Here is a 22,046-nt window from a genome sequence, read left to right as displayed (position 1 = left end):
TTACATATTCACATGGAGAGGATATTGAAAAGTCTGGTAGTAAACTGATCCCAGTGACTTGTAGACAGTTTTGTTCTGTTTTTCCAGTTTGGTAATATGGTGTTTTTTTGATAATGATTAGTAATATTAATATTAATGCAGGATGGACAAGTTTGGGTGTTTGTAATGTGAAGATTTCACCAAGTAAAGCAGTGATGAGTCTTTATAGAAGGCTGAGTCCAGTGTTGTAGTTCTCAATATCAGTCTTGGTCTCAAGACCACTCTTTGAAGGTTTTGGTCTCGTCTCAGCATTTTTACTCTTCGTCTTGTCTTGTCTCAGATCTTTGGATCCAATTACATGATCTTCCTCAGCAGACGGAGTTCACCCAGTTCTCATGCAATATTTTAACTTCTAAACCAACGTGGACAAGAAGTCTCACAAATGCTGAGAGGAATGGGAATTTGAAAATCCACATTTTAATAACATCTGCTGAGGAAAAGTATGATAATATGATTAAAAGCTCAACAACAACTACTGGATGGACGTTGTGAAGAGATAGTTTTACTGTTTCCAAAGTCAAGAATTGAGAGATTGTAATGTGATATGAATGGATGATGTCATCTTGAGTTAGCTGTGTGATTCAGCTGTCTGTGCTCTCTCTGCAGGTGATGGTTAGAGCAACTGGGAACAGCTGAGGATGTTCCCAGTAGCAGGAGGTTTTTAAAGGGATATTTCACTGCTGGAAAGATCATCATTTATGAGGTAGAAATGTGAGATCATTTTAGAAGTTGGTACCTTCTAGACCGAGAAAAACCAGAAAATATATTTTTGGCTCATGTGGATGAAAGGCAACAACTCCCAGAATGCACTTGCTTCACTTCCCTACAAGGCCACTCCCAAGCCACGCCTACCGGTTACAGAGGGCAGTCAAGTCAAGTCAAGTCAAGTCAAGTCAAGTCAAGTGGGTTTTATTGTCATTTCAACCATATACACTATAGTGAAACGATACAACGTTTCACCGTGGCTTAAATGGTGTTACACGTTTAAAATATATAAAAACGACATTTTATAAAAACAACATTATATAAAAACAACATACGAGACAGGCTACATTTAGTACACACACGATGTACTATACATAAAGTGCAATTACTACTTAAAGTAGAGCATTTCAAACAGACAAGGGACAGCACAGATGACAACAAAAGACAGGGCATAAGTAGACTTGTAACCAGTGTTGGAGTAACGGAATACATGCACTTTGCTGGAGCTATTCCATGTGGAGGCTACCGATTGGTTGCCCCCTGCCCCCACATCACCACGTCTTATGTTACACAAACCATAGGATATATACTGTGTCTCAACAGCAGAACTTCAGAGTATACTTTGGGCTTCGTAACTCTCCGAGCTTCTGCAGGGCTTGTAATTGATGCTGAAAACTTGATGTAATAAAACTTTTATAATCAAGAACAGTGCCAAGCGGATTTCCTCTCCAACACATCATCACACCATCACTATTAAAGATACCACAGCTCCTCTCCCGTCTGCTTTAGTTCTGTTCTCTGCCCACGTGCACACATTTTCCACTGACTTTACTGATATCCACCAACCATACTTTAATTACTTAAGTTAACCTTTAATTTGGTTTCATTTGTTTAATAAAAACATTTTGTAAAACTTGATCATAATGTGTCTCTCTTTTGTTGTGGCCACTACAGGCCATAAGTGTGTGTGTGTGTGTGTGTGTGTGTGTGTGTGTGTGTGTGTCCTCAGTGAAGTGTATCAGTAGCTTCCAGCTGCAGCAGTCAGTCCAGTTTCTGTTCAGTCTGACTGAGGGAGGTTTTTGTACGACGCTTTTTCACTGTGTGAACACATCCTGACTGTTGATCCAGTGATAACTCTGACAGTAGTAAACTGCTGCATCTTCAGTCTGGACTCCACTGATGGTCAGAGTGAAGTCAGAGTTTGATCCACTGCCTGTAAAACGATCTGGAATCCCTGATTGTCGAGTGCTAGCACCGTGAATGAGCAGTTTAGGAGTTTCTCCATCTCTCTGTTGGTACCAGGCTAAACATTTGTAGCCGCTGCTCCAAACATAAACATTCTGACTGGTCCTACAGCTGATGGAGACGGAGCCTCCCAGAGCAGAGCTCACTGCTCCAGGCTGAGTCACTGTGACCTGGCCTCTGGACTCTGAGGATACAGAGACAAAAACATAAAGCAGCGTCACGGTTTAGTCGTCTTCATTTCAGAGGGACGGATGTTGATAGAGGAGAGGAGTTTGATTCTCTGGACTTTACCTGTGAAGCAGCAGCAGAGGAGAGTCCAGATGAGGACGGAGATCAAAGTCATGTTTTTGATGAGGAGGATTTCTGTGTCTTCTGTTGTCATGAAGGACAGCTGTCAGTCATCCAGTGTTCAACTCTCAGGACTATAAACTCTCCCAGAGCACTGGAGCATGGTGCTGCTGATGCAAAGTGGCTCTCTATGGAAATGCTCTGACTGACTCCAACAGGGACTTGGATTACTCTGATGATGCTGTTCATCAATGGATCAATCACTTTATCAGAGTATAGTAAATGTTAGATTTAGGGTCCCATGGACCTGCTGGAACATTAACAAGAAATATTTTATTCCCTATGTCATACAGCCATTGAACACAGAATGACTCCATCAGGGAAAACTTGTTATTTTATAAGATTTGCTTTCTTGAATTATTTTTAGAACTTATCTGCTGCTACCTGTCCATTTACACTATTGTATATTGTATTCTGTATATTCTGTATGTTTTTAATGGTGTGCTGTGTTATGTGCATTGTATTTACCTTTGCTGTACTTTGGGAGAAGACAAACACAAATTTCCACTGAGGTGGACAATAAAGTCAATCTAATCTAATGTCTTCTGTCTTATTTAATTTAATTGCAAGAGATGAAATCACATTCATTTAACATGTACCAAAAACATGCATTGAGGAAATCTGCAGCACTGTGTTATTGTCAGTTTTCTTTTTATCTGACAAGATTTTACAAACAGCCTCATTTTGGTGAGTTTGTTTGTGTCAAAGTCAGAGAGCCGTGTCTCTCTACAGTGAGAGGTTTTTGTACGGCGGCTCAATGACTTTGTATCACTGTGGTGGACTTTTGGTGGAGGAACCAGACTGAATGTTGGAAGTAAGTCAAACTTTTAAGAAACTATTATTTCAGGAGCTATTTTTCTTCCTTTACTTTTTGCACTACTAACTTTCCATATTTGTGTTTTATAGAAATATTTTATTTTATTATTTATATATTTGCACTAAGAGACAAAGGTTTGCTGTTGAAATAGAAAATTAAAAAGTTCATTGTAAAGAAAATGAAATATTAAGACAGAGGATAAATCATTATTTCCAGCTTTAATGGTAAAGTAGCATCTTGAGGGCTTGTAGGTTTAGTTCAGTCTGACAAAGTCAGAGAGCCGTGTCTCTCTACAGTGAGAGGTTTTTGTACGGCGGCTCAATGACTTTGTATCACTGTGGTACACGTTCGGTGGAGGAACCAGACTGAATGTTGGAAGTAAGTTTCTGCACAAATACTAAAAACTATATTGTAAATTTTGTAAAGTAATGTTTTAAATTCTGTTTACAGTAGATAAAATATATATGTATTCACATTTTTATTTCTCCTCCTTTATCGTGGAGACTAACTCAGAGCAGCTTCACTAAACATTTCTTTACACATTTCTGTCAAACTGAAATTTAAATGACTTGAAGTGTGGAAAAGATAAAACTGAAAAACTGTTCTACAAGATTCTTTTTTAATTTTCCACATCAATGATAACTGTTTAAAGCAAATGAAGATTCAGATATTCAAACAACTGAACAGAGCAAAGATAAAGATCGGTATTTGAAAATGTGCAACATCTCTTTACTGTGTCATGTATTGTTTCAAAGTTTGAAAACTATTTGAACAGTTTGGTAATGATGATCAAAATCACATGAAGAACATTTGATGTTGTCAGCTCATTTTCTGGATTTGTTTCTATTACACTAAATACTTTAAAGTCATGTATAGTTAGGTTGTTGATGATCTTGATTTGGAGGTTTAAAGATTTGTCCAAAAGTTGACATTTTATTTCCAGTGTGTAGTTTGATATATATCAGCTCATTGTGTAGATGATTCTCTCTGTGCTGATTTACATGAGAGGCTTCTTAAAGGGAAGTGAAACAATGTGTGAGTGAGTGACTGGTGGAGCAGAAAAACCATCTGACAGAAACTCCTTAAAGGAGAAAACCAACTCTCACACAGTAAAGGTGTCCAAGTGGCTGCTGGTTGGTTGACAACTGTGTGGTCCCTGTCCTCTAAGCTGATTGGTGTCTCCTAGGTGATGTCCGTCCCACTGTGACGGTGCTGCCCCCCTCCAGTGAGGAGCTGCTGAAGGGGAAGGCCACGCTCATGTGCCTGGCCAACAAGGGCTTCCCCTCAGACTGGAGTCTGGCCTGGAAGGTGGACGGCAGCAGCAGCAGCAGCAGCAGCAGCAGCTGGGAGGAGAGCAGGAGCCCCGGGGTGCTGGAGAAGGACGGCAAATACAGCTGGAGCAGCACCCTGAGGCTCCCTGCAGACCAGTGGGAGAAGGTGGGCTCTGTGACCTGTGAGGCCACCCAGGGCTCCCAGACTCCACTCTCAGAGACACTGAGGAGAGACCAGTGTTCCCAGTCCTGACCTGACTCACTGGGACTCTGCTACTGGTTTCACTCTGATACTGATCTCAGTCTGCTCTCTGCAACTATCTCTGTTTTTAATTTGATATTTTTCAATAGCGATAATTACCAGCTTGTTGCAATATTTCTATATTATTTCAGTGTTTAAAGACAATAAAGACATGTTCATCAAATCAGTTGTTTCCATGTTTGTTATTATCAAAGTGTCTCTTTACATCTTTTCTTAAGCGTGTCAGTGACTTTTTGAATTCCTGAGGACAAACTGATCTAACAAACATGTGGTAAACTCTCTAATGTAGAAAGACAGTTATGTAGGATATATATAAAACAAACAATGTCTGTAATAATAAAGCTTTGGAACAAAACTCATGGTCAGAATATTTCAATGATACATCATCCCATCACTCTTATTACTGATTATTATGATTTGATACTATAAATAAAATTGAATTGAATTGAAGTGTGTTTAAAGTAAGGACTGTTATATTGTAATTGCTTTAAGTGTATCTAAAAAATGTCAATATTTTTAGAAAACAATGATCACAATATCATCAGCATAGAGAGTAGTAAAATGACTGATCTTCAGTTCAAACTCTGGAAATATTTACATTGTGTTTCTGCTGAAGATCCACGAAGATAAATAAAGAGACGACAAAGGAAATAATTTAAACGTTTCTGATTTACATACTCAATGGATCATTTTTGATTTCAATCATAAAGTACATTTGTTCGCTAAAAAATACAAAACACAAAATGACTAAAATATGTCATAGACGTGATTAGTAACTTTACAACATGAATGAAATTAGATGTTGTAATGTATTTCAACTATGAGTATGTTTGAGTTTCTATGAAATCTGGTTAAATATTAAATAATCAAATCATATTTACAGTTTTAGTGTTCATGTGTTATCATACTCTGTGGATTAAACCTATCAAAGAATTGAAATTATACTTTAACAGAAGTCAGCTTTGATGTGCAGCAGAATGTCAAACCCTGTTTTAATGAAAGACTTTAAAGTATAACTTGTAGTTAGATAAAGTATATTTAGTGTTAAAGTGTTCAAAGTCGATTATTATTAAATATATTTTTGGTCAGTCAAACTTGTGTTTTAGTTTCAGTGCAGCTGTTGAATCAGATCAGTTCCTCTCCAGCTGAGGAGGTTTTTGTACGACGTTGTATCACTGTGTGACTGGATAGCTTTGATATTGCTGACAGTAGTAAACTGCTGTATCTTCAGTCTGAACTCCACTGATGGACAGAGTGAAGTCAGTGTTTGATCCACTTCCACTAAAACGATCTGAAACTCCAGACTGAAGAGTTGAAGTTGAATAAATCAGGAGTTTAGGAGATTCTCCAGGTTTCTGAAGGTACCAGCTGAGTACGCTAGTACTAACAGCTGAACTGGCTTTACATCTGATAGAGACAGACTGTCCTGGAGCAACAGACTGAGATCCAGGAGACTGAGTCAGGATGATTTCTCCTGATGAACCTGGAAAACATGAAAAAGAGCAGAAGAGTTATTGAGACAAATCCAGCTTGGAGAAAGATGATCAACATCCAAACAGAAGAGTCTCATTTCTTTAACATGGAGAAGAGATGGAAGAAGGTAAATGCTGCTTGTTCCAGTGTTTCTCCATCATAGCAGAACATCATTGAGGTGAACCTGGTTGCATCCTGAAGCAAAGTTTTCAGAAGATAGTCTCACCCTGAACAAGGAGCCCCAGGGTGGCCAGCAGTAGAATCAGTGACATCATCATCATGCTGCCGGCGTGTCAGTGTCTCTGAAAGTCCTGGACAGTCACTGATCAACACTGGCCTCTTAACGGCTGGGAGCAGAGAGGCAGGACACATATGCAAACACACAGAGTCAGTGAACTGTAGCTGTCCTCAACATGTCATGCTGTTTCCCCCTCAGTGCTGAGAGCATGGACCTACATATTTACATATTCACATGGAGAGGATATTGAAAAGTCTGGTAGTAAACTGATCCAGTGACTTGTGGACAGTTTTGTTCTGTTTTTCCAGTTTGGTAATATGGTGTTTTTTGATAATGATTAGTGATATTAATATTAATGCAGGTTTGACATGTTTGGGTGTTTGTAATGTGAAGATGTCACCAAGTAAAGCAGTGATGAGTCTTTATAGAAGGCTGAGTCCAGTGTTGTAGTTCTCAATATCAGTCTTGGTCTCAAGACCACTCTTTGAAGGTTTCGGTCTCGTCTCAGAATCTGCCGCATTTTTACTCGGTCTTGTCTCGTCTCAGATCTTTGGATCCAATTACATGATCTTCCTCAGCAGACAGAGTTCACCCAGTTCTCATGGAATATTTTAACTTCTAAGCCAACGTGGACAAAAAGTCTCACAAATACTGAGAGGAATGGGAATTTGAAAATCCACATTTTAATAACATCTGCTGAGGAAAAGTATGTGATATGATTAAAAGATCAACAACAGCTACTGGATGGACGGTGTGAAGAGATTGTTTTGCTGTTTCCAAAGTCAAGAATGAACCTGAGATTATAATGTGATATGAATGGATGGTGTCATCTTGAGTTAGCTGTGTGATTCAGCTGTCTGTGCTCTCTCTGCAGGTGATGGTTAGAGCAACTGGGAACAGCTGAGGATGTTCCCAGTAGCAGGAGGTTATTTAAGTCTGGATGCAGTGCAGCCCTCTCTCTGGCTGACTCTCCACTCTGCTGCAGCTTTGCTCCTCTCCCGTCTGCTTTAGTTCTCTACAACACCCCCACATGTGTATATTGTCCACTCACGCCCATTACACAATACTGACTTCACTGATATCCACATCCCATCATTGAATTACTAAAGTTAACCCTACAAGTCCCTGCTTAAAAGCAGTACACCACCATTAAAAACAATCCACGTTTGGGACAATGATGGCATTGATCCATTAAAAGGATGTTTTTACTGCACTAACTTGGACCTCTTCCATAGCTTGGACTTAGAAGAAGCAACAGACACTATTACTGATTATGTAACATTTTGTAGAGATAACGTGTTAACTCAGAAGTCTATAACTTTGTATCCAAACAATGAATCTTATATTTCCAAGCAAATTAAAGAGTGTGTAGTCCGTAGTTGGGGATACTGTGGCCATGAGGAATATCCCCCAAAAAACTCAACAGCAAATTAGGAAAGGCAAGGAGGAAGGAGAAGGAGACATTTGAAACCCACTGCTCCACTATGAATATGAAAAAAATGTGGGATTCTATGAAATTTGGCCAGTGTCCTTTTCTATGCTGTTGTATGTTGGGGAGGCAGCACTAGGAAGAGGGATGCTGGACGACTGGAGAGGCTTGTGAGAAAAGCTGGCTCAGTGGTGGGCATGGAGCTGGAGTCACTGACATCAGTTGCAGATAAGAGGACCCTGAGCAGATTGCTCTCTATAACGGACAATGACTGCCACCTGCTGCACACCACTTTCTCCAAGCAGAAGAGCATGTTCAGTAGTAGGCTCCTGTCTCTGTCTTGCAAAACAGACAGGCTGCGTAGGTCCTTTGTCCCTAGGGCCATTAAGCTCTTCAGTGCTACACAGAAGGGGAGGAGTGTGATTGACTTAAGTGTTTAAGTCTGCTCTGCACACTGCCATTTGTACCATGCCTTCATCTGGGTGCCTTTATACATACACATAAACTACCCTGGACTACCCTAGACTAGACTGATTGGCACTGTTTGACTCCCTTACTGGCTATATTAGCCACCTGCCCATTTTGCTAGCTTGCCTGTATGGTCAATACACCACGCTGTCTTTTTGTCTGTATGGACAGTTTTCAACTTTAACTTAAACTTTTCTTCAAGTCTTTTACTAGTGTCTATGTATAGTTAAGTAATGATTATTCTATTTTTGATATATTGTGTAGCCTGTTGTACTTGAATAGATATAGAATTTGCAATGGCAAGGTACTTGCACTGACACTCTCTTGCACTATGATACGATTACACCTTTCTCTATTTTTTCCACACTGCTCCTTTAAATATGCTACAATCTAACTTCACTGTAAAGGCACACTATTTATCTTTCTTTGTATTTTTGTAGAATGTCTGTGTGCCTATGTGTATCTATGTTGTGTATAAGCTATTGGACACCTTAATTTCCTTCAGGATAAATTAAGTATATCTATCTAAATTGATGACAAACCTGGCCCCAGCTAAAACATGACTTAATGTTCTTAATGAGGGTGAAAAAGTGATTATTGTGTTGTTTGTTCTATAACATCTATGGATGTTTTTCACACATTGTGGAACAAAAATGTTCTTATCTTATAGTCTTACAGGGTGTGTGTGTGTGTGTGTGTGTGTGTGTGTGTCCTCAGTGAAGTGTATCAGTCTCTGCAGTAGCTTCCAGCTGCAGCAGTCAGTTCAGTTTCTGTTCAGTCTGACTGAGGGAGGTTTTTGTACGACGCTTTTTCACTGTGTGAACACACCGCCACTGTGATAACTCTGACAGTAGTAAACTGCTGCATCTTCAGTCTGGACTCCACTGATGGTCAGAGTGAAGTCAGAGTTTGATCCACTGCCTGTAAAACGATCTGGAATCCCTGATTGTCGATTGCTAGTATAGTAAATGAGCAGTTTAGGAGTTTCTCCATCTCTCTGTTGGTACCAGTGCAGCTCGCTCCCACCACTAACCCTCTGACTGGTCCTACAGCTGATGGAGACGGAGCCTCCCAGAGCAGAGCTCACTGCTCCAGGCTGAGTCACTGTGACCTGGCCTCTGGACTCTGAGGATACAGAGACAAAAACATAAAGCAGCGTCACGGTTTAGTCGTCTTCATTTCAGAGGGACGGATGTTGATAGAGGAGAGGAGTTTGATTCTCTGGACTGTACCTGTGAAGCAGCAGCAGAGGAGAGTCCAGATGAGGACGGAGATCAAAGTCATGTTTTTGATGAGGAGGATTTCTGTGTCTTCTGTTGTCATGAAGGACAGCTGTCAGTCATCCAGTGTTCAACTCTCAGGACTATAAACTCTCCCAGAGCACTGGAGCATGGTGCTGCTGATGCAAAGTGGCTCTCTATGGAAATGCTCTGACTGACTCCAACAGGGACAGGGTGTTTGACGTACAACACTTATTGTGGAAACATGTTAAAGAAAGGTTAAGACCAGAAATGTTTGACATTGACTAACATACCAACACTTTTAAAGGTGTGCAGGTTTAAATGCATTTTGTTATTTTTCATTAAAATGTTATCAGTGCTTTGTAAAGAGAGTAAAGCCACTTTTCAGCTGGGATGACGAGTCATGGTAAAAAATAAAATTGTTTTGAGAAGGATGGAAATTCTTCTATTTTTAAATGTCAGCCATACATATATAAACAAAAAGGATTCGGTTTCTCCATCATGCATTTATACATGATAGAAAAATTGTGCAATTGTAATAATAGTTTTGTAAGTTTAGAAACATTAGTTTAGTGGATTCCAACAAGGGTGAAATATCAAGTCAGTCAGTAAAGGTTTAGAAAACAAGAAAAAAAAGATATAGATATGTAGATATATATACACACATATGAATGACAAATCAACAACAGACCCAGATTTCAAAAGGCAATTGACAGAGGGAGAGAAGCCCAGATCATCCTCCAGTCTGTTCCACTAAAACACATCTGTCCAGATGTGGTAATCTACAAGAGAATCAACCCACTGGTTTCTATTCAACATGTGTATCAGTGATGCTGGGATTGAAACAGACTTTGTTTTACTTGTTGATCAGAGATCTGTGCACGGTGCTCAGGAGGGATCTGATGAGCTGTCTGATCATTTACAAATGTTAAGGAGGGGATTATACACACACGTGGTAATTTCTACTTCTACATTAACTCAATAACGAATGAGGGAATGGATTATTTTAGGAGCATGGTCTAGTAATACAAATTAATGATTAATGATGAAATACAAGGTGATGATACATTTGAGGGAAACCAATAATAACATGTTACAAACTAAATAATTTGAGTAAAGTTTGTCCTGATATGTGATGATATGATGTGATATGTTCTACAGCTGAAGAGCATTAAGAAAATAAAACAGACGCTCTTCATCCCCATCATAAACATAACACTTTCATATTCAACAAACAGCAGCACTTTGCAGGCGTTTCACCTGCACTCACAGGGAAAAGGCACAAACAGCTGTCTGCTTGCATCGTTCACTGCTGCTTACTGTCATATAACTGCTGACCGATGTTTTAACGGTGGACAGTGGGGTGATTTTGACTGCTGTCATTTTAAGAACAAAATCGAGATTTATAGCTGATAATTATTAAATCAAATATGCCTAGATTGGTCTTTATCTCGATCCTCTGTAGTTGAGTTGAAGACACACCTGCACACATACCGTATGTGTATCAGCTGTATCCCAGTGTGAGTCACATTATAATGTTTGAATGAAACATTATAACATAACATTAACCTGGTTATTCATGATTCTTACAAAGTGGTGTGAGTAAATGAACTGTGGTGGAGCAAAATAAGTGGCAGCTTTAATAACAGTGAGAGTCAGGCCCCAATAGAGAGAGAGTTTGCCTGTAGTCTTCTCTCATTATCAGGTTTATTGCTGAGTGGGCAGTGCTTTTTTCCCCATTTTTTTGTACCCATCTAATGCACCCTTTCCAGGTCAGTGAAGAACTTTTAATTGTAGATTGGGCCTATGAAATTAGACATCCCACTGCTTAGTCTAGGTGACAAAACATCAGCCATATTTTTTTCAGATTGCAAATTAGTTGAAGAAAGTGGTTGTGTTAGTTACATACCTAACACTTAACACAATCCCCTCAATTGACCTAAACAGTCCGTTACACTGGGTAAGGTAATGTTTTTGAAAAATTCCAATTACCATAGAAAAATGGTGCAATTGTAATAATAGTTTTGTAAGATTAGAAACATTAGTTTAGTGGATTCCAACAATGGTGAAATATCAAGTCAGTCAGTAAAGGTTTAAAAAAACAAGAAAAAAAAAAGATATAGATATGTAGATATATATACACACATATGAATGACAAATCAACAACAGACCCAGATTTTAAAAGGTAAGAGACAGAGGGAGAGAAGCCCAGATCATCCTCCAGTCTGTTCCACTAAAACACATCTGTCCAGATGTGGTAATCTACAAGAGAATCAACCCACTGGTTTCTATTCAACATGTGTATCAGTGATGCTGGGATTGAAACAGACTTTGTTTTACTTGTTGATCAGAGATCTGTGCACGGTGCTCAGGAGGGATCTGATGAGCTGTCTGATCATTTACAAATGTTAAGGAGGGGATTTCTAGATTTCATATATTCAGGGAAGTCCCTCACTGTGATTATGCGCCTGCATTACAAAGTGTGCAATAGACTTTTCTGTACATTTAAGAGGGAAGTGATAGGAACCAGAAAACATGTTTTAATATCTGATACAATAATGGCCTATAAGAAAGAAAACTAACGGTATTATAATCAAATGTAATCTGCATACAAACAGATTTTGTGGTTGTGGACTCTGAACATATGCTTGATACTGATGCTTGTATTAATCCATTTAGCTGTGGGATCAGTGAAAAATGTAAAAAGATAGAGGACATTCATGTCTTGTACATGATTGTATTAGGAAATGTATTTTAACAAATGGGGTGTGTGTGTGTGTGTGTGTGTGTGTGTGTGTGTGTGTGTGTGTGTGTGTGTGTGTGTGTGTGTCCTCAGTGAAGTGTATCAGTCTCTGCAGTAGATTCCAGCTGCAGCAGTCAGTTCAGTTTCTGTTCAGTCTGACTGAGGGAGGTTTTTGTACGACGCTTTTTCACTGTGTGAACACCCACTGACTGTTGATGTAATGTCCACTATGACAGTAGTAAACTGCTGCATCTTCAGTCTGGACTCCACTGATGGTCAGAGTGAAGTCAGAGTTTGATCCACTGCCTGTAAAACGATCTGGAATCCCTGATTCTCGAGAGCTAGTATATTTAATGAGCAATTTAGGAGTTTCTCCATCTCTCTGTTGGTACCAGGCTAAACAGCTAGAACTATAAATATCCTGACTGGTCCTACAGCTGATGGAGACGGAGCCTCCCAGAGCAGAGCTCACTGCTCCAGGCTGAGTCACTGTGACCTGGCCTCTGGACTCTGAGGATACAGAGACAAAAACATAAAGCAGCGTCACGGTTTAGTCGTCTTCATTTCAGAGGGACGGATGTTGATAGAGGAGAGGAGTTTGATTCTCTGGACTTTACCTGTGAAGCAGCAGCAGAGGAGAGTCCAGATGAGGACGGAGATCAAAGTCATGTTTTTGATGAGGAGGATTTCTGTGTCTTCTGTTGTCATGAAGGACAGCTGTCAGTCATCCAGTGTTCAACTCTCAGGACTATAAACTCTCCCAGAGCACTGGAGCATGGTGCTGCTGATGCAAAGTGGCTCTCTATGGAAATGCTCTGACTGACTCCAACAGGGACTTGGATTACTCTGATGATGCTGTTCATCAATGGATCAATCACTTTATCAGATTATAGTAAATGTTAGATTTAGGGTCCCATGGACCTGCTGGAACATTTACAAGAAGTATATTATTCCTTATGTCATACAGCCATTGAACACAGAATGACTCCACCAGAGAACACTTGTTATTTTATAAGATTTGCTTTCTTGAATTATTTATAGAACTTATCTGCTGCTACCTGTCCATTTACACTATTGTATATTGTATTCTGTATATTATATGTTTTTAATGGTGTGCTGTGTTATGTGCATTGTATTTACCTTTGCTGTACATTGGGAGAAGCCAAACACAAATTTCCACTGAGGTGGACAATAAAGTCAATCTACTCTAATGTCTTCTGTCTTATTTAAATTAATTGCAAGAGAAGAAATTACAGACATTTAACATGTACCAAGAACATGCATTAAGGAAATCTGCAGCACTGTCTTATTGTCAGATTTCTTTTTATTTGACAACATTTTACAAACAGCCTCATTTTGGTGAGTTTGTTTGTGTCAAAGTCAGAGAGCCGTGTCTCTCTACAGTGAGAGGTTTTTGTACGGCGGCTCAATGACTTTGTATCACTGTGGTTGACTTTTGGTGGAGGAACCAGACTGAATGTTGGAAGTAAGTCAAACTTTTAAGAAACTATTATTTCAGGAGCTATTTTTCTTCCTTTACTTTCTGCACTCTTACCTTTCCATATTTGTGAAATATTAATCCATAAGTTTTACAGAAATATTTTACTCTAAGAGACAAAAGTTTGCTGTTGATATAGAAAAAAACAAACGTTCATTGTTCATTGTAAAGACAATGAAAAATTAAGTCAGAGGATAAATCATTATTTCCAACTTTAATGGTAAAGTAGCATCTTGAGGGCTTGTAGGTTTAGTTCAGTCTGACAAAGTCAGAGAGCCGTGTCTCTCTACAGTGAGAGGTTTTTGTACGGCGGCTCAATGACTTTGTATCACTGTGGTGGACTTTTGGTGGAGGAACCAGACTGAATGTTGGAAGTAAGTTTCTGCACAAATACTAAAAACTATATAGTGAGTATTGTAAAGTAATGTTTTTTAAAATCTGTTTACAGTCGATAAAATATATATGTATTCACGTTTTTATTTCTCCTCCTTTATCGTGGAGACTAACTCAGAGCAGCTTCACTAAACATTTCTTTACACATTTCTGTCAAACTGAAATTTAAATGACTTGAAGTGTGGAAAAGATAAAACTGAAAAACTGTTCTACAAGATTCATTTTTAATTTTCCACATCAATGATAACTGTTTAAAGCAAATGAAGATTCAGATATTCAAACAACTGAACAGAGCAAAGATAAAGATCGGTATTTGAAAATGTGCAACATCTCTTTACTGTGTCATGTATTGTTTCAAAGTTTGAAAACTATTTGAACAGTTTGGTAATGATGATCAAAATCACATGAAGAACATTTGATGTTGTCAGCTCATTTTCTGGATTTGTTTCTATTCCACTAAATACTTTAAAGTCATGTATAGTTAGGTTGTTGATGATCTTGATTTCGAGGTTTAAAGATTTGTCCAAAAGTTGACATTTTATTTCCAGTGTGTAGTTTGATATATATCAGCTCATTGTGTAGATGATTCTCTCTGTGCTGATTTACATGAGAGGCTTCTTAAAGGGAAGTGAAACAATGTGTGAGTGAGTGACTGGTGGAGCAGAAAAACCATCTGACAGAAACTCCTTAAAGGAGAAAACCAACTCTCACACAGTAAAGGTGTCCAAGTGGCTGCTGGTTGATTGACAGCTGTGTGGTCCCTGTCCTCTAAGCTGATTGGTGTCTCCTAGGTGATGTCCGTCCCACCCTGACGGTGCTGCCCCCCTCCAGTGAGGAGCTGCTGAAGGGGAAGGCCACGCTCATGTGCCTTGCCAACAAGGGCTTCCCCTCAGACTGGAGTCTGGCCTGGAAGGTGGACGGCAGCAGCAGCAGCAGCAGCAGCAGCTGGGAGGAGAGCAGGAGCCCCGGGGTGCTGGGGAAGGACGGCAAATACAGCTGGAGCAGCACCCTGAGGCTCCCTGCAGACCAGTGGGAGAAGGTGGGCTCTGTGACCTGTGAGGCCACCCAGGGCTCCCAGACTCCACTCTCAGAGACACTGAGGAGAGACCAGTGTTCCCAGTCCTGACCTGACTCACTGGGACTCTGCTACTGGTTTCACTCTGATACTGATCTCAGTCTGCTCTCTGCTACTCTTTACCTTTCTATCTCGTTCTTTCCCTCACTGTCTAATTACATGTTTCATTGATAAAGTTTTGTTGCCTTTTAAATATTTTATTATTTCAACACAATAAATAACCTTTCATCAAATCAGTTGTATCCATGTCTGTTATTTTAAAAGAAACCAATGTTGATGTCTTCATAGTTCCAAAAGTGTAGAAAGATTTAACTCAGTTTTAAGATTTTAAAATGTCCTGGATATGTCTTGAGAAAGAAATTATAAGTTAATATAATGTCATTGTTAGTATACCTCATTTTTAAAACAAAAAAGTTATCAGATAATCATGAAAGTCACCCAGGAAAGATTGAAGTAATATCATAATTTATTCTAGATTCTTTAAACCTTTTGTGACAGCAGAAACTGCTTCATTAGAGTATTTGTACATTTCGTTTTGTCACAAAGCTGATTATGTTGATATTTTAGGAAGATCAGATATACTATGTATCTCATCCATGTTGAATTGTTTCTAGAAGTGTACAGAGAGTATAATGAATCTGTGTAAACCACAAATCCTGAGAAGAAATAATTGCACTTGAATGATAAAGTTGGATATCATCAGCATATTATATCATCAAAATATTAATATCAGAAATGTGATCCCAAAATATCACATTACTTGAGTTGCATGTAAGAGAAAATGTTTTGCATATACTTCAAATATATTCAGTTATAAGATTTCTTACTATTATTAGGTATTTCCAAGTTGGCTCCTCTAGACTGTTATATACATATGTATATGTGGCCTAATTGACTCAAAAGAATAAATTATAATTGCTTTAACTGACCCCACACAATGTGACACAAGGTACACTTCATATTTTTGGCAACATTGAAACAAATGTCTGTTTTAATTACTTTGACCTTATGAACTTCAATGTTTAAACTTTTTGTCTTGTTTGTGTTGTTGTGTTTTATATATTTTAGAGAGATATGGACCTGTGTGTCTGAAATAAACTAAAATTGATTTAGGCATGAATCAGATAAGAAGATGAGATTGTAATGTGATATGAATGGATGGTGTCATCTTGAGTTAGCTGTGTGATTCAGCTGTCTGTGCTCTCTCTGCAGGTGATGGTTAGAGCTACTGGGAACAGCTGAGGATGTTCCCAGTAGCAGGAGGTTATTTAAGTCTGGATGCAGTGCAGCCCTCTCTCTGGCTGACTCTCCACTCTGCTGCAGCCAGTGGCGGTTTTTGCACAGGCGATCCGGGCAGCCGCCCGGGGCGGCATTTTTTCATGTCACGTGGGGGGCAGCACGAGAATTAAAAAAAAAAAAATCCTCTGCGCTGCGAAGCGGTTTTGTGTTATCTATCATTTAACTGTGTGAGGAATTGGCAAATTGGCGTCCCCTGCAGCTGCAGGTGCCCTGCTTCCACCCCCTACTTTCACAATGAAATGGACTAGTCCGTAACAGTGCGGGCGCGAAAGATAAACAAACATGGTGACAGGAGAACTAGGAAGTACACAGAGACGGAGCAAGACGAGTCTAAACCTTTCTTTTATGTCAATGGTCTAAACGCGAAAATGAAACAAAGTTACCCAAGCGGCTCAAATAAAAGAAAAAAGCGAAAAGACATGTTTTCGGCAGTAGCAGGACCTTCATCAGCTCCCGTGGCTGATGATAGTGGTGGTGGTGTCGGTGTCGGCAGCAGTGTCCTGCAGAGTGAGGAGGAGAACTCCCCTTAAAACACTTTGGCCCTTGATGAAGCACTGGAGCATGGTGCTGCTGATGCAAAGTGGCTCTCTATGGAAATGCTCTGACTGACTCCAACAGGGACAGGGTGTTTCCTCTTCAGTGCTGAGAACACTGACTTTATAAACTATTCATGATATAATGCATAAAGAAATTGAGAAATTGGATTGGTTTACCCAAGTTGATTCTGTTTAATTACTAAAACCTATTAAACTGCATAGTCTTCATCACACAGCCAATGTGCATTTGTGCTCTCATTTGAGATCCATACACACAACTACTGTTGTGAAATGTAGAAATTAAAATGCAAAACGACAGATTCTACCAACAAGGATCTTTCCACTTGTTTTATTGATGTAAAATCTTTTTTCAGTGTTGACAGAGAATGAGAGAACACTTGTTTGAGTATGTCGACATTTCAGTAATCAGCCCTAATGCAGAACATCTGTTTCCCTCAAACAAGCCCTGACAAACATGAACAATGTGTGACACAGAGGAACAAGTCATTACAACCACCTGCAATTAACCAGAAACAGTGACATATCCTGTAGCAACATGGTTTTAAAGGAAAGAGCATTACACTAATATCACATGTTTAATTTAAACACAAAACTAAAATTTCCTCGAGACCAATAAACTTCAACGTTGTTTTACTTTTTTCTCCAGATTGTCTCTTTTATGCAGCATAACATATTCAGCTCCTTCAAATATAAAGAAGAGAGAGGATGAGAATATTCATTAAAATTACTTCAAACACGATAATAAAAATCATGTTGCCATCTCATTTATAAACGTGGCGTACGCACAACAAGGGGCTGAAAATGTGCGTACGCCTCTTCCCACGCAAAGGTTGTGATTTATAAAAAACTTGACGGGAGAATGTGCGGTCCTCCACGTAAACTCTGACCCATGCGTACGCACATTTTGGAGACAAAATAGGAATTGGTGACGCAGATGGTGAGGTGGTGAACTGAAGTCAGACTGCAGAAAGTAAATGGGAATAACTATAAAAGTAAAAAAAAAATAAAAGTATTGATGCCTCACGCACATTTTTTCACTCCATATCATCCATGTTATCATAAAGAATAAATGCAGCAGTGTTATATGTGCTTGTACTGAGTGATACTTGTTCCATAATCACCGTGTAAAATACAACTCAAATCTTAAATACATTTTTTTCTTAATGTTTAATCGGTGCCGTCTCGCCGTCACATTGTCCGCTACGGAGCATTATCGGTCCAAACTTTAATACTGTTCGTGACAAAACCTGCATGAAGACAATATGTTGTAAATATAAAAATACTGCGGTGACCCCCCCATGCGTAATGCTGCATGATGGCACTGCTGCCACTGCAGGAGGACTACGCCAATGGAAGAATCAGGAGAGAAAAAGAGACTTCAGGGACCATGATGATGACTGGCTAATATGCTGATTTAGATTCCCTAAAGCTGAGCTCTTGGATCTATGTACTGAACTGGGTCCAGTAGAGAGGACAACGGGCCAGAACCGTGCCATCCCGGTCCAAATACAGGTCCTCTCCACTCTGGGGGCCACCGGCTGTTTCCAGAGGGAAAAGTCAGACAGCTAAGTGTTTTTTTTTTTTAAGAAATATTATATATAATCTTAAAGTTATCACTAAGGCTTGTTTGGATATGATATATAGTTCTGTTAAATCTTATTACGTCTGGTATATCGAAGCTGTCCCCGAGTGCCATAATGCCTGCCATTCTGGACGTATTATTAATACATGAAGTTATAGATCATGTTTCCCTACACTGTGCAAGAACAGGACGAAATTATAATTCAATTTGCAGCAATTCCTGAACGTCTGAGAATTTTTTTGCTTTTTCTCCGCCAGTCATCACGATTCGGTGTAACAACTGCCAGGGTCATTAACATACTGATCAGCATTCATGAGGAGCTTTGCATTGACTATTTATGGTTAAAAATGGGCGTGTACAGGGCAGGATAAGAGGCTGATCCACGTACACACACTTGTAGGTAATCTGTGATTTATAAAGGGAACATTGCTTACAGATGTGCGTATGCACGGTTTTATAAATCTGACTTTTTAATTGGCGTACGCCATATTGGGCTTTTGGGCGTACGTACACTTATAGTAAGGATCCTACTCACAGTTTTATAAATGAGACCCCAGGACATTATTTCTACAAAGGAAGTTGCTTTAGTATCTTTCAAATATGTTTGTTGAATTGATCACTATGAACATAATTCACGTCCACTATATTTGGGTGACAGCATAAGTGTCGGTACATAAAAACAGAATTATCTGCACGGCTCCACACATATGAGCAGGTCAGAATATATGTTCTGGAGTTCTTGTAATTTGGATGAAGTGTTTAAATGCTTGTGTCTTTTATTTCTCTTGGTAAGAGCATTTACTGAAGTAAAATATTTTCATGAACTCCAAACTGTGGATTTAACTTTTCTGTACATGTAAAAGAGGAGTGAGTGGAGCAAGAAAAGCTGCTGCTGATTTGATGACGTGTGACTCTGAGATGAGAAGTCTGAGATGACCAGATGATGCATTTCTTGATGGAAGAAACCAGGAGTTCAATTTACAATGAAATAAATCATGGAGGTACAAGATCTCCACTGTTACTATTGTCTACTCAATCTTTGGAAATACAACTGTAGTGATGTGAATTTCAACTTCTGATTATCAACACAGAAACTCTGTAGTCTTTACTATCAAACAAGTGTGTGTGTGTGTGTGTGTGTGTGTGTGTGTGTGTGTGTGTGTGTGTGTGTGTCCTCAGTGAAGTGTATCAGTCTCTGCAGTAGCTTCCAGCTGCAGCAGTCAGTTCAGTTTCTGTTCAGTCTGACTGAGGGAGGTTTTTGTACGACGCTTTTTCACTGTGTGAACACCCACTGACTGTTGATAACATGAAAACTCTGACAGTAGTAAACTGCTGCATCTTCAGTCTGGACTCCACTGATGGTCAGAGTGAAGTCAGAGTTTGATCCACTGCCTGTAAAACGATCTGGAATCCCTGATTGTCGAGTGCTAGTATAGTAAATGAGCAGTTTAGGAGTTTCTCCATCTCTCTGTTGGTACCACTCTAGATAGTTAATGTGTGTAACAGCCTGACTGGTCCTACAGCTGATGGAGACGGAGCCTCCCAGAGCAGAGCTCACTGCTCCAGGCTGAGTCACTGTGACCTGGCCTCTGGACTCTGAGGATACAGAGACAAAAACATAAAGCAGAGTCACGGTTTAGTCGTCTTCATTTCAGAGGGACGGATGTTGATAGAGGAGAGGAGTTTGATTCTCTGGACTTTACCTGTGAAGCAGCAGCAGAGGAGAGTCCAGATGAGGACGGAGATCAAAGTCATGTTTTTGATGAGGAGGATTTCTGTGTCTTCTGTTGTCATGAAGGACAGCTGTCAGTCATCCAGTGTTCAACTCTCAGGACTATAAACTCTCCCAGAGCACTGGAGCATGGTGCTGCTGATGCAAAGTGGCTCTCTATGGAAATGCTCTGACTGACTCCAACAGAGACAGGGTGTTTCCTCTTCAGTGTGAGAACACTGACTTCATAAATTATTCATGATATAATGCATAGAAATTGAGAAATTGGATTGGTTAACATTGGCAATTTGGCTGAAGTTGATTTTGTTGAATTACTAAAACCTATTAAACTGCATAGTCTTCATCACACAGCCAGTGTGCATTTGTGTTCTCATTTGAGATCCATACACACAATTACTGGTGTGAAATGTAGAAATTAAAAAGCAAAACGACAGATTCTACCAACAAGGATCTGTGCACTTGTTTTATTGATCTGAAAGCTTTTTTTCAGGGTTGACAGAGAATGAGAGAATGTAATAGAGTGATTTGATACACAATTTTGAAATTGCTGAGTCAAAGATCAAAGAGATCATAGTAAAGTAAATTCATAAAAAGTAAATGTAAACACAAAAAGCTTGTTAAACTTTTTGTCCTTTCAAGAAGGTAAAAAACGTTTCTAAAATGTTTAACATAGTAAATACTGTTTGAGAACATTTGTATATGTAGGCTGTAGCTACCTGTTAAAGATTTCGGATCTGTGATTTGTTAGTTTAACCTTTTTGAGAAAACTGATCTGTGATTGATTAGTTATGTCTGCAAGGTCGGAAGCGGGAGCTCTCAGCGCGATGCCTCATTCTCGCATTTCCAGGTATGAAAATGAATGTTTATGTGCTTAAACTGTAAGAAATATGTTAGCGAAATTGATTAAAATTCAATTAAAATTGTGCATTTTGGTTTTGTTTTAGATGTGTTAGAAGCTGTATATTCATGTTAAGTGCTTAGTGAAATGTTACCAGTCTAACGTGACTCCTAGCGGCCATTACAGATTGGCACAGGTGGGACATGAAAGGTACACGTGGTGTATGTATGCACAGACTCTAAACTATTGCCGCACACAGAGCCTGAAAGATTAAATGGATGTGTGTAGTAAAAATGACCGTGTATTGTGTTGCTATTTTTGGAAACTGTTCATGATAGGTGATATAATCAAACCAAATGTATTTTCATATTTCATATTTTGTAATGTGTTATTGAAAGAATGTAGGTAAAAGTTCAGAATGATGTTATGCAGTCTTATGCGTCAGAAGCTGGATCTGATCCAGATGTTGGCATAGGAGAATAACAGATACAGAAGAGGCCCTGATTGAACAGCTGTCAAGAGTGTTAATTCTAGAGTCATTCTAGAGTAAATAACAACTTTAGGCACAGTTAACCTATGACCTGAGAAGAGGCCTACAGGAGCTGTGTGTGTCATAGCATATGGGAATATATCGTTGTTATGATGAGATCATGTAAGGGTTTCCAGATGGGGTTTCCTGGGGGGCGGCCCCAGAAAGTATAAAATCTATAGCAATCCTATGATCTGAGAGACACTCTGGGTACATGCATCTTGTGTGTACACATGGTTATCTCCTTCAATGTTGTGTGGGTGC

General features: G+C 39.3%; 6 gene segments (V, D, J or C); 2 read left to right on the top strand and 4 right to left on the bottom strand.

The window, feature by feature from the left end:
• Positions 1 to 1,824: 1,824 nt before the first annotated feature.
• On the bottom strand, positions 1,825 to 2,337 carry LOC116039045. The segment is given in 2 exon segments: positions 1,825 to 2,173; positions 2,281 to 2,337. Coding segments are annotated over 2 exon segments (387 nt in total).
• An 805-nt stretch (positions 2,338 to 3,142) lies between these two features.
• LOC116039062 lies at positions 3,143 to 4,681 on the top strand. The segment is given in 3 exon segments: positions 3,143 to 3,151; positions 3,457 to 3,532; positions 4,341 to 4,681. Coding segments are annotated over 3 exon segments (423 nt in total).
• Positions 4,682 to 5,772: 1,091 nt separating this feature from the next.
• LOC116039049 lies at positions 5,773 to 6,500 on the bottom strand. The segment is given in 2 exon segments: positions 5,773 to 6,170; positions 6,387 to 6,500. Coding segments are annotated over 2 exon segments (366 nt in total).
• Positions 6,501 to 9,095: 2,595 nt separating this feature from the next.
• On the bottom strand, positions 9,096 to 9,584 carry LOC118493339. The segment is given in 2 exon segments: positions 9,096 to 9,420; positions 9,528 to 9,584. Coding segments are annotated over 2 exon segments (366 nt in total).
• Positions 9,585 to 12,451: 2,867 nt separating this feature from the next.
• On the bottom strand, positions 12,452 to 12,965 carry LOC118493329. The segment is given in 2 exon segments: positions 12,452 to 12,789; positions 12,897 to 12,965. Coding segments are annotated over 2 exon segments (375 nt in total).
• Positions 12,966 to 14,026: 1,061 nt separating this feature from the next.
• On the top strand, positions 14,027 to 15,299 carry LOC116039051. The segment is given in 2 exon segments: positions 14,027 to 14,151; positions 14,962 to 15,299. A coding segment is annotated over 1 exon segment (264 nt).
• Positions 15,300 to 22,046: the final 6,747 nt, after the last annotated feature.

The sequence above is a fragment of the Sander lucioperca genome, chromosome 16 (assembly GCF_008315115.2).
Source record: "Sander lucioperca isolate FBNREF2018 chromosome 16, SLUC_FBN_1.2, whole genome shotgun sequence".
NCBI lineage: Eukaryota > Metazoa > Chordata > Actinopteri > Perciformes > Percidae > Sander > Sander lucioperca.
Note: the sequence above shows the minus strand (reverse complement) of the source record. Positions and strands in the feature narration are given on the sequence as shown.